Source organism: Zootoca vivipara, chromosome 5, assembly GCF_965207765.1.
Source record: "Zootoca vivipara chromosome 5, rZooViv2.hap1.1, whole genome shotgun sequence".
Taxonomy (NCBI): Eukaryota; Metazoa; Chordata; class Lepidosauria; order Squamata; family Lacertidae; genus Zootoca; species Zootoca vivipara.
Window position 1 is genome coordinate 68,545,972 of NC_142588.1, and position 13,421 is coordinate 68,559,392.

General features: G+C 43.1%; 1 protein-coding gene across 1 annotated transcript in view; it reads left to right on the forward strand.

The window, feature by feature from the left end:
- NYAP2 (neuronal tyrosine-phosphorylated phosphoinositide-3-kinase adaptor 2) overlaps nucleotides 1-13,421 on the forward strand; it is a 129,167-nt gene that overhangs the window by 86,944 nt on the left and 28,802 nt on the right. The window contains exon 4 of the mRNA XM_088669903.1: nucleotides 11,743-11,955. Coding sequence (XP_088526029.1) covers nucleotides 11,743-11,955 — 213 coding nt within the window. The remainder of the gene's footprint in view (nucleotides 1-11,742; nucleotides 11,956-13,421) is intronic.

Below are 13,421 nucleotides of genomic sequence, written 5' to 3' on the forward strand. Positions count from 1 at the left end.
GATTTCCAGAAGTTACAGTCTCAGCAAGGAATGACTGAAAAGACAACAAATGTCTGCAGTGTGCCAGTGTGAACATGTTGCACGGCTGATCGGCTTTGCTCTGTTTGTGAGAGCTACAAATAGAAGAGGGACACATTCAGGGCCATGGCAAACAATTTTTTTAAGGAGGAAATAACATACTAAGCAAATGGTACTAGCATCTAAAGCTTGGAAGTGCAAGGCACTTATTGATGTGGATTGTATGATACAGATGATGTTCAGAGGGAGGGAGTTGTATCATTGATTTTCTCCCTTACTAAATCTTTCCTATGTTCCAGCACACACACATACACACCCCGTGGGGGGGGGGCTCCAAACACTTTGTAGGAAGGACTGTAACTGAGTGACATAGCACATGGTTTGCATCCAGAAGGTCCCAAGTTCAATCCCTGGCATCTCTGAACAAAAACAGATATTGGGAGCAAGATCCCTTCCAGGGAGACTTCTAATCAGCAATGCTCAGCTGGATGGACCAAATAATCTGCTTGGTATGAGGCAGCTTCATGTTCTATCTCACCCAACCAGTTTGTTTCTCAGACATAGTGAGAATGAGAAGTTCTTGACCATCCACATTAAGCATCAGCTCCAGAACTGGGGCATGGGAAGCTCTAGTCAATGTGTTGTTACTGGGACCCTTCAACACTGGTGATCTTTGCTTCTTCCAGTACACTGATATTAGTTTGCCTGTCTTCCCAAGTGACGTGTAAAATTTTTCGGAGACACCGTTGATGGAATCTTTCGAGGAGCTGGAGATGGCGTTTATAAGTGGTCCATGTTTTACAAGCATATAGTAAGGTTGGTAGTACAATAGCTTTGTAAACAAGCATTTTGGTTTCCCTGTGAATGTCCCGGTCCTCAAACACTCTGCACTTCAATCGGGAGAAAGCCACACTCGCAGAGCTCAGGTGATGTTGGATTTCAGCATCAATGTTGGCCCTTGTGGAAAGGTAACTACCTTGGTAGGAGAAGTGATCAACATTTTCCAATGTTACATCACTGAGTTGGATTTGTGGCACTGTAGAGGAGTTATTTTGTACTTGTTGGTGCAGCACTTTGGTTTTTTGAATGTTGAGTGATAGACCAAGCTTTTCATAAGCTTCTGCAAAGCAGTCACTTACGGACCCACTGTTAAAACTGTGTTTATGGAAGACAATCTTACTCGGCTACGGGTGATCGCCAAAGAAGAAGAAGACTTTTCTGGAATGGGTCCACTCCCTTGAAATCATCACCATTGCTTATTCAGTTGCCTTATCTACAGAAGTGTTCAGAAGGTGAAAGTAGGTGACTGAATAGGCAGCAACATTGAAACAGGGTAAGGGGCTTGTCCTGTCTTGCTCTGGCTAGGCTCTGAGCTCTAGGGAAATGAAATACTATTGTGTCACTTCTTAATCAGGCAGCATAGTGGCCAATGAAGCATGGTCGCTTAGGTCGCGTTAATCAAGGTTAGGTTTCAATAGGTAAAGTGAAGGTAAACTTGAACAAAGCAAATGTCAAAGCCAGCAAGGCCAAGACTCTGCTGGTTAAGGAGAATCATATAAACTAGGCAGAGTTTATCAGTACCATGGACAGATCACAGGCTGAAGCTGCTCATCTGTAGCAAGAGGAGTTGTTTCAGCAGGGAGCAAACACTTTCTGAGATCGTAGGCAAGGCTCAGGCATGAGGCAAGCTAGGGGTCAGGCTAAATGGAGTGCTCAGGCTCTGCTATGGGACACAAGGCTCTGGCATTGCTGAAGCAACAAACTGATCCATATAGAGCACTATAGGGAACCAGGCAGAGGGCCTTCTTGGTAGTGGCGCCTGCCCTGTGGAACGCCCTCCCGTAAGATGTCAAGGAAATAAGCAATTATCTTACTTTTAAAAGACAACTGAAGGCAGCACTGTTTAGGGATGTTTTGATGTTTAATGCTGTATTGTGGTTTTAATATTTGGTTGGGAGCCACCCAGAGTGCCCTAACTGCAAGGGACGGTGCTTCTTCATTTAAAGGGGCCCAGCTTGCTTCAGTTGTCTCCAATTGTAACTGTGTGGCTGAGCTCTGCTATCACTGGGATTTCTACAATGGAGTCCTCCGAGTCCAAGAACAGTGGTGTCACATTGTGGGGCTGGAGGGGTACTAACCACACAGGCTTGTCCAGTGAAAGTGCTTCTGGGGATGGAAACCCTTCAAAGGTTGGCCAGCATTCCTTTCCCCTTCAAGTTCAGAGTCCTCAGCCTCTCCTAAAGAATGAGAATCTGAGTCCAGGTTCATGACAAAAGGGCTGTTGCCCTTAAGTTTGGCTCTTACAGTGAGGGGGTGACAAGGAGGGAGTCCTTTGAATGTGATATGAGTCTGGTAATGTAATCTGTTCTGGTCCAGAAGGATACAGTAGATGGGATAAAAACTTATCATCCAGTTCCTTTTGCCAGTTCTGATCACATAAATTGGTTCATATATATGGCCTGAATCTATTTATTATTTGTTTGTTTGTTGAATTTCTAGAATGCCCTTTCATCTGAGGATCAAAGGGTGGTTTACAATACAATCTACAGAATTGTGTGATGAATTCTATGTACAAAAAGAGGTTTGAAACTTGTGTTTGTCTAGGATTAGCTACCTATCCCTCATGGGAAACCTCTTCTGATATGGAGGGGGATTTTCGAAGTACAGTGGTACCTTGGTTCCTGAACAGCTTAGTTGACGAACAAATCAGCTCCCGAATGCCGCAAACCTGGAAGTAAGTGTTCCAGTTTGCAAATATTTTTTGGAAGCCAAACATCCATTTCAGCTGCTGGCCCAGGGCCAATCAGCCAATTAGAAGGTGTGCCTTGGTTTTCAAACATTTTGGAAGTTGAATGGACTTCCAGAATGGGCTGAGTTCGAAAACTCAGGTAGCACTGTAGTTTGGGTACCACTGTAGTTTGTGAAAAGGCATGGCATCCATTGGTGGGAAGAAAGTCAATAGTTTCACTGGGCAGCAGGCATAGTCAAGCCTTTGGACAATCTTCAAGCTATGTTTTGAATCCCAACCTACTGCATATATTTCTACTCCAGTCAACATCAGGTTTCATTGACTGAGCATTTACCCTGTAAGATACAAATCTGTCACAGCAGTTGCAGAATACCTTTATACAAAATTGCAAGAGATGCATTGGGAAATGTGAGTTTAAGATTCCATTTCATGCCTATTGAATATCAGATTTATCTCTAAGAATAATATTAATAAAATAAATAAATAGCCCTAAAATGTCTGGTCTTGGACAAAAAGGTTCATAATATATTTATTTTAGTTACAATAAATGTAGCCATATATCTCTATACATTTCCTGAAGGAATTATATCCATTCATAGAACAGAGGTCTGCTCTCTCTGATTTCAAAACTAAATAATACTTTATATTTGTAGCTGCAGATTTTAATATGTAGCATTTTTTAAACTATGATATGCATCTAAATGTTACAGAATAATGTATTTGATTTGCAGCTGGCATGCCAATCCCTGCCAATTTGCTAATGAATGCAGTGATTTTTCAATATTACAATCACAGTGCATTACATATGAAAGAGCTCCTATAGATGTTCCCTTACAATGGCCATTTAAAACGTATTGTGCACATATGTGCCAAGGCAATCCACCAGAGAGTTAAGTGCACTTATGTCCTTTGACTCAACTATTTTTTTGGAGTGTGGCCCATATGATCTAAATAATGGTAAGATGGTGGCAGCAGCAGCAAAGGACAAGTGAAAAGATGGCGGTGGCAGCTGGCAGTGGCTACAGGGTGGGAAATCAAAGGATCTATTCAAAGGTTGGTTCCCAGAATCAAATCAACTTGATTAGGACTCATTCAGGTCTTAACTGAATCTGTATGTGCAGTGCATGTAGATTAGTGTGAAATGCAGGGTGCAAAATAGGAGCTTTTGGAATGGGTAAGAAACTATTTGCAGGGAGAAAGACCATGTCTCTATTGTCAAGGAAACCAAAGTGATGCTCCTTGATCCAGCCCATTTGTATAAAATGAGTAAGTTGGGGCAGAATGGAGGTGTGCCTTTAGATATGCATCCCTTTAAAAGTAAAGGCATGTGGATGAACATCATCTGCATTCAGGTGCATAGTCAGATGTGGGTGTCATCCATTTGAGCCCCCCAAGTGGTTCTCAAATATGGTTCCCAAGCAGAGTTCCACACTGAGAAACAAACAAACAAACAAACAAACAAAAACCTTTCTTTTTTGCTTTTGAAAACTGACCCTTAAGAAACTTGGGGCTGATTCTCATAAGCGTAGTGTGCCTGGAAAAGTCATCGTATTGATGCATTTTTTAAAAAGAAAAAGAAAAATTTGTAAACCAGCTTTCATTTAAAAGAATTGCAGTGCAAATAAACAAATGGCACATAACAATGTATAGCAATACATAGGTAAAGGTAAAAGGACCATTAGGTACCAGTCGTGACCAACTCTGGGGTTGCGGCGCTCATCTCGCATTATTGGCCGAGGGAGCCGGTGTACAGCTTCCAGGTCATGTGGCCAGCATGACAAAGCCGCTTCTGGCGAACCAGAGCAGCACACGGAAACGCCGATTACCTTCCTGCTGTAGCGGTACCTATTTATTTACTTGCACTTTCGAACTGCTAGGTTGGCAGGAGCTGGGACCGAGCAACTGGAGCTCACCCCGCCGTGGGGATTCGAACGACCAACCTTCTGATCTGCAAGCCCTAGGCTCTGTGGTTTAACCCACAGCACAACCTGTGTCCCTTTAGCAATACATACCATGTCAATAAAACATCTGTATCAGTTGCAGTAACAATCAATGTCAGGAGCTAGTATTAATAGTCAGGAAATTGGGGTGCCATATTCTAAAGAGCAAAAAAGAGGGACACATCTGTCAACTTCTACTTTTAGCTATGGGTCCCTTTGATGGCTCTACCCATGAAAAAGAGGATGTTTCAAAGCATGTTTTTAATAGTTGCTGGATGCACCCAACATTTGGTGCTGAACTGATGTCCATGGGGCAATCTTTCCACAAAGCCTATATTACCTAAAAATAAAAAAAAGAATAATTTGCTATATTTCAAGGTGCTACAGCCAGGACATCATGAACCATGATACTGACAAAAAGGCCAGTATTTATCAGACTGCTTTAGCATTCCAAAACCAATCAACAGGAAAATATGGTGATTTCCCAGGTACTGGGTAGTTGTATAAATCAGCTCCCAGGAGGACAACTCAGAAACCATTCAGGGAATGGGTTCAGAGCCATTCAGTATGCGAAATTTCACCATGGGTCAGTGTGACCTTGTTTTGCAGTGCTGCTCAAAAGTACCTTTCATATTAGTAATCTAGTTTGGCAAAACTGGCTCTCATTATCTCTCTAAATAAATAAATTAATAAAAATTGCTTTCTGCAAAGGTGATTTATGATTTATTTAGATTTATAACAGACAGGGGACAGAGATGAATGAATAATACATGCATTGTTATCTGATACATTTTGGATTACTTATAGAAGACTAGCTGAGATTTGCCCTCATTTGCAGTTCCTTCGATTGCACTTTTCCGACGCCTAAAAAGAGATTTTTACTGTTTGTCACTCAGCATTATAACAGCCAGACTCCAGAATTAATGCTTAGGGGGCGTGTGAGACTGACTAGGTAGAGTACATTCATTTCAATGAGAGAGTTTTTAGATTAAGCAATTCCGCAGCTTTGATTTATCAGCTTGCTTTTGTTTTAAGCTGTAGCTTATTAAATGGAATTCACAGTTTGTACAGAGCCTACATTGCCCTCTTCCGCCAAACGCTGCCTCTCCCATTTAAAAGCCTAGTAACCAACGAGGGATGCAACAGCTTGAGGTGCCTGAGGAATTCCTTTCCTATGAATTCCAGTGGGAAGTGATCTGACCTGCTCGTGTCAGTTGGAATGTACTTATTATTCAGATTTCGCATTTCTCCAAAATTTGTGACATAGATCTTGGCTCGGAAAAGGTACCCCAATGTTTTATGAGATATAAATTCAATTATAAAATACATTTCAAGATCTGCATATATAAAATACATATAAAATATGCATTTTGTGATGCAATACACCCTAAAATACATGTTGGTATCCAATGCTATGCAACAGGACTTCCATTCCCTCCCCTGCTCCTGCCCCTCAACCCACAAATTTGCTCCACAGCTTATTTTGAGGGTGCTGGGGTGGGTGGCAGGGACAGCATTATCTCCCGCTTGGACTACTGCAATGCGCTCTATGTGGGGCTACCTTTGAAGGTGACCCGGAAACTACAACTAACCCAGAATGCGGCAGCTAGACTGGTGACTGGGAGCGGCCGCCGAGACCACATAACACCGGTCCTGAAAGACCTACATTGGCTCCCAGTAGGTTTCTGAGCACAGTTCAAAGTGTTGGTGCTGACCTTTAAAGCCCTAAACGGCCTCGGTCCAGTATACCTGAAGGAGCGTCTCCACCTCCATCACTCTGCCCAGACACTGAGGTCCAGCACCGAGGGCCTTCTGGTGGTTCCCTCGCTACAAGAAGCCAAGTTACAGGGAACCAGGCAGAGGGCCTTCTCGGTAGTGGCACCCGCCCTGTGGAATGCCCTCCCACCAGAGGTCAAAGAGAATAACAATTACCAGACCTTTAGAAAGCATCTCAAGGCAGCCCTGTTTAGGGAAGCTTTTAATGTTTGATGGATTTCTGTATTTCAATATTTTGTTGGAAGCCGCCCAGAGTGGCTGGGGGAACCCGGCCAGATGGGCGGGGTATAAATAATAAATTATTATTATTATTGTTGTTGTTGTTGTTGTTGTAGAGGAAGTGCCATTACATGCATCAAAGTGCTTTGCACCAGAAGAGCTGCAATGGTGGAATTTGCTCTGATGTGATATAATTTGTACTGCTCTAGTTGCTTCAGCTGAGCTGAAACTTTATTATTACTCACAAAACTTTATCTGTGCTGATATGTGTGGCAAGCACAGCCCCAATTTGTTTGCAGAGGTGTGATGAATTGGACCACAGAAAAGAAGGCAACCTTTGCTTCAGATGTTGTGGGAGATTTCATAGAGCGGGTACACCAAATTATGTTTTCATATTCATCAAAGAATATTAAATTCGGGGGAAAAGTTCACCACTGCATGTCCAGACAATGGAAAGGTCTCCTGAATGATGCTCTCTGAAAATGTAATTTCCCTTGGTTTATGTTTCCCCCCTCCTCCTTACAGGGTTTGGAAAATAGCAATGTTTTAAAAGTTGTGCTTTTGTGTTGCTGATAAATATCATCCAATAACAATGTTCTTTAGGCAAAGAATGGACCGTGTGAGATGGCAGACTGATCCAGACTGTTTCATTTCTTTTAGCTTTATTAGTTTTTAGATAACCACAAAAATGAAGCTTGCCATGTAAATATATTAACTGACCTGTCAACTGCAAACAGATTTTTGTGTACAAGAATGGTCTCAAGAATTGATTAACAGAATTGGTTAACACTACCGAGGATGTGTTTTCGACATGCAACATTTTAATGAAAGGGTTCTGATGGAGTATTGGAGAAGTGCTCTGGATAGCAGGCCAAATGGCTTGTAATGGAAAGCAGAAATTACTTGTCACCTGGATAAGGGCCAGTTTTGCATTGCCTCTTATTTTGCACCGCAGATCTCACTCCCTTGCCCTCTTTCTACCCACATGCCATGCTGTTCCTTCTACTCCCACCCATGCTGTCCCTTCCAATAGTTCCTGTTGAAAGCCACTATGGTGTAGTGGTTACAGTGTTGGCCAGGGACCTTGGGAAGTTCAGCTAGCTCTTGGAACACCCCAGCTAGCTCTCAGTTTCCAATCCTCAAGAGGCTTAGGTGATCAACCAGGAAGCAAGAGATCATGAGATAGTGGCTAGTGGGGGGAAAATACTGCTGGGCCTACCTATATTATTAATTAATTAATATTAATTTATTACTTATACAGTACCCCACCCATCTGGCTGGGTTTCCCCAGCCACTCTGGGTGGTTTCCAACAGAAAAATAAAATACAATAATCTATTAAACATTAAGCTGATTTCAGATGTCTTCTAAAAATCTGGTAGTTGTTTTTCTCTTTGACATCTGATGGGAGGGTGTTCCACAGGGTGGGTGCCACTACCGAGAAGGCCCTCTGCCTGGTTCCCTGTAACTTGGCTTCTCACAATGAGGGAGCCACCAGAAAGCCCTCGGTGCTGGACCTCAGTGTCCGGGCAGAACAATGGGGTGGAGACGCTCCTTCAGGTATACTGGACCGAGGCCGTTTAGGGCTTTAAAGGTCAGCACCAACACTTTCAATTGTGCTCAGAAACCTACTGGGAGCCAATGTAGGTCCTTCAAGACCGGTGTTATGTGGTCTCGGCAGCCACTCCCAGTCACCAGTCTAGCTGCCGCATTCTGGATTAGTAGTAGTTTCCAGGTCAGCTTCAAAGATAGCCCCATGTAGAGCGCATTGCAGTAGTCCAAGTGAGAGATAACTAGAGCATTCACCACTCTGGCGAGACAGTCCGCGGGCAGGTAGGGTCTCAGCAAATATGAAGATTTGTAGGATTAACCCCCCCCCCCCTTGAGGGGCTACCATGTCTCCAAATGTCAGGTACCAATTGCAAAACAGCTTTTTTCATGGAGGAGGGTCAAGATATTAACTGATATGCATGAAATTTCAGATATAGCTATATAATCCCTAGTGTAGTAAGATAAGACCTTTGGAGCAGGCATTTTCAAAAAAATATTTTTGATGAACCGCCCTACCCTTTAGTCAGTTGTGGTTTCCCACTGTGACAAATATAGGACTCCTTTGAGTTATTTATGACTCAATTAGGAGCCACTAAATGCCGCCTGGCACGCTTTCTCTAGCGTCTCTGCTCCGTGGACCCGGGCTTGGCAGTAAAATATAGCAGAGTTCTCCTTTTCCCTTCTCACGCACAGCGGTAGCTTGTATAGCCGTTGGATAAAAAGCCTCTCAAGAACACACAGAGTCCAAGGTGTTCTAATAACTACTGAAGTTTATTTTACAGAGAAAACAACAAACGACCTGGTGAGCTCGCAGACATTTTGCGACCGTCTCCCAGGCAGAATCGAAACCAACTGTTACACAAAGAAACACTTCCAGTACATTCTGTAACATGATATCTTCCTCAGTGGTCAGGTGGACAGTACACAGTTAACCCTTTGGTTACTTGTTACTCCTCACACCCACATCCTGGGAAGTATAGTTTGTTAAGGGTGCTGAGTGTTCTTAGTAGCTTAAGAAAGCCCTGTGCTTCTCATGGAGCTACAATGTTCAGAGTTTCCTGGGGAGAGAGACTGGCTGTTAAACCACTGTGGTTATTGTAGCCTTACGAGGTTGGATAGGATTCTCCAAACAACTCTCAGGACCCTTAACAAATGACAGCTCCCAGGATTCTTGGGGGGAAGCTATGACCATTTAAAGTGGTACGGTACATCATTCATTAGAGGAGGCCATGGCTCCGAGGACATGGACTGCCAGGGAATTCCTGCTTTTGGTGTAATACTTTTAATTGTGATTTTTATGAAAATAATGCAAAACAGTACCAAAAAAAAAAGATTTTTAAAAGGTCAAATCAGATAGGATCAGGATGAAGCACCCCACAGGAAAAAAAACATATCAGGTATACCATAGATTACATAAATTAATCACAATATTTTTGTAGCAAAATCAAAAAGGAGTTGAAAAGGCATGCAGCTCAAAAATTATATTTTCCATATGTATGGTAAGGTTGACGTAAGAGACTGGTGCGATTGTTCATTACTGACATGCAAGATGAAGCCCCAACATACAGTGGGAAAAGAACCCACAAGATAGCTCAATTGGTAAAGCATGAAACTCTTAATCTCAGGGTCGTGGGTTTGAATCTTGAATTGGGCAGAAGATTGCAGGGGGTTGGACTAGATGACCCTCATGGTCCCTTCCAACTCCACAATTTTCTGATTCTATATTTCTCTGTGGTTTATCCACATAATATCTAAGTCAGTCCAGTTTAGCTTTTCCAGCCAAGAATCTCATGTGCCAAGTGATTTCCTCCCCTAAAGCACAATGTTCCACACATTTTGCCACTAAATAGAGATAGTGATATTGGCTAATGTTTTTCAGCCAACTGTTGTTATTTGTTATGTTTTCATCTTTTAGAGATGCAATTTTAGATTTTAATTATTGTAAATATTTTTTTCTGATGTTGCATAACTGCCCTGGTTTCCTATGGGAGGACGGGTGAAACAAAAATGCATAATGTTTATGCAAATACTAATATTTTAAGCTTAAAAGGAACTGGACAAGGAGTAGAATTGGGTTGTTTATTTATATTAAGTGCTATAAATTGTTTTAAATAACCGAAATCTCTTGAGCACTTACATTAAAATACAACACTGGCCTTCAGAGAAATCTCCCCCCCCCCAAAAAAAAACACCCCAACAACACTAGATTAAAACCAGATTAAAACAGTTAGTGATGATGGGAATTGTAGTTCAACAACAGCTGAAGGACACCACATTGATGACCCTTGACTAAGACCATGTTCTCGCATGGAAAGCTCTGAAAGGAATAATACTAAGCCAGGAGTGGCCAACCTTTGGAGGCCAGTGGGCACATTTGGAATTTTGAGGAAGTCCCATGGATGCCAATCAGATAATGGCTGCTGTGGGGGGTAGCTTGATGCAAAACGGCTTCTACACAAAAAGCACAAAAAGAGACCAGGAGCACAAGACACATACTGCTCAACAGTCCCAATTTGAGTGGGACACCCCGGAATTACAGAAGCCACCCCAACTTCTGATTGGATCCTTGAATGTCCTGTCTTTAGCTCTGGTGCGAGTCAGCTTGCTTGCGCCAGAGCGCTGGACCAAAAGATGCTCATTTTTTGGTCTCCTGCTCTTGCACGAGTCAGCTGGTTCTCACAAGAGCTCAGGGACCGAAAAATGAGTGTTCCAATTTTGATCGGCGAGATGTTGGAGAGCATGAAGGTGGCATTTGCATGCCCTCATCATCCCCCACCCCCATGGAAAGAATTCACCTACATCATCCACCACTGTCCACACTCACAGAGAAAAGCTCTTTTCACCTTTCCTAACTTTAGAATGCAAGGGAAGGTGTGTGTCCAGTCCTAGTGTCTCCAGTGTGATAAGGCAGGAGAGGCTAAACCAGTGCAAACAGGGAGTGAGCAGGAACTGTCTCTCGTGGAATGGGGATTTTTGGGGAGATATATACTTTTATAAGAGGTACTGACAAGCACAATAATACCCACTGGAATTGCACGGGCAACTCTTGCATTAAGCAGACAAGATTAGTCACAATCCGGCATGATTAGGTAGTACTAGGCCCATTGGTTAAGCACATCCAAGCTGAATTTTGACCATACTTTCAAGAAAACGAAAACAGGAGTTCTCCCTATGGAATAAGCATCAGTAACAAAACACACAAAAGCTTTTATATTATCTAAGATTTCAGGAAATACATTTAATGCAACCTTCTAATCCTGCATGTAGCATTTCTGTCTGTATTCTGAATGTTCCCTGCTATCCTGATGCAAACTTCAATTACCGCTATAATTTTAATAAAGTCCGTTTATTGTGGTCCTCTATTGATTATGGCATGCATTTACAGTGGAGCTCAATTAGCTGATTACTAAACTGGGGGGAAAAGAGCATCGGCGTATGGGTGGAATCAATTTGCATGGTATAATGGATTGTGACCTTTCCCTCTTCTGCAGAACCATTAGATGAGCTGAAGATCAGGAGCCACAGCACTGAGCCACTACCAAAGCTGGAAAACAAAGAGAGAGGAGGTCACCATGGGGCATCTTCCTCCAGAGAGCCAATCAAAGCTCAGGAATGGGATGGCACACCAGGACCCCCGCTTGTGTCTAGCAGACTCGGAAGGTCTTCTGTTAGTCCAACCATGTTGGCAGGAAATAATAGCTCAGGTAAGTGTGAGTACAGAAGAAAATTAATAAATATGCAAGGGCTGAGTTTCTAGATCAGAAGCTTTGCGCTGCCTAGCACAGGCATCCCCAAACTTCGGCCCTCCAGATGTTTTGGACTACAATTCCCATCATCCCTGACCACTGGTCCTCTTAGCCAGGGATCATGGAAGTTGTAGGCCAAAACATCTGGAGGGCCGCAGTTTGGGGATGCCTGGCCTAGCACAATACCTAGCTCTTTGGAAAGTACTAGTTAATGAGAGATTAATGACATGTGAGCCCCTCCAGGATCCCCCAAAAAACAATCAGATCTTTTGAGCATTTTGTAGGAATGCAAAAGGGGTCCAGTGGAGAGGGTGAGAATCCCTGCAAGGACTCTCCTTAAGTGGATATGATGCAAGAAGCACTATTTCCTACTGGGGATCATGGGACTTCTTGTTTTCTCCCATGCCAAAGGAAGCCAGGCTTTTGAAGGGGGGGGGGAGTTTGAGCTCTCGCCTTGGACGTTTCACATTGTTCTTATGTGAGAATCCAAGGTGGCATGCTATTAGCTTCATTGATCCAAGATCAGCGAGCTTTTCTGGCTTATCAGGACTCTCCTACATCAGGGCGTGAGAATGCGACAGTGGTTTGGTCCCATAGAAAGAGAAGCAAAATAGGTAAGGCTATTCCTGCTGTGTTGAACAACTTCTTTTGTTTGTTATATAGTGCTACTCCTGTGCTGGTCCCAGAACACCAGAGACAAAATAGGTAAGGTGATGCATCTTGCTAAAGTGACTTCTACCTAAATTAGAAGACTGAAAGCTTACACACACTCAATAATGGAAACTGGTCCAGCAACAGGTAAGCGTGTTTCTTACATTGTGTATCAGTTCTATTGCTGAGTGTGTCTAAGCTTTCCTCCCAGCCCACCACCGTTGTAAGCCCTCCTCACACAAGACAGTTGCAATAGCAGAATGCAAACCAAATGACTTTAGGAAGTTGCAAGTGTGCTGAAGTTTTAAAGTCAGTCAGTTACATTCCAGATAGGGTGGTCATGTGTCATACTTTACAGAGGACTGTACTCCGAAGCAAGAATGGAAGAACAAAGGACGAGCCTTCAGGATCAGGCCAGTGGCCCATCTAGTCCAGCATCCTGTTCTCACAGTAACCAACCAGATACCTATGGGGAAACTGCCCGGGAGATCTGAGCACAACTTCACTCTCGCTTCCTGCTCTTTCCAGCAGGTGGTATTCAGAATCAGACTGGAGACAGAACATATCCGTCAGGGTTAGCTAACCATTGATAGCCTTACCCTCCAGGGATTTGTCTGGTCTGCTTTTTTAAAAAAAAAAAGAACCACAAGAAGGGACAGTAGCAGCCTTGAAGTTGCCCATCGAGAGTTAGTCAGAAGCAGCTAACTGGCTGGGATAAAGCCAGCATGCTATCTTCTCTGCAGGTGGGTCACTGCTGCTGTCCCTTCTCATGG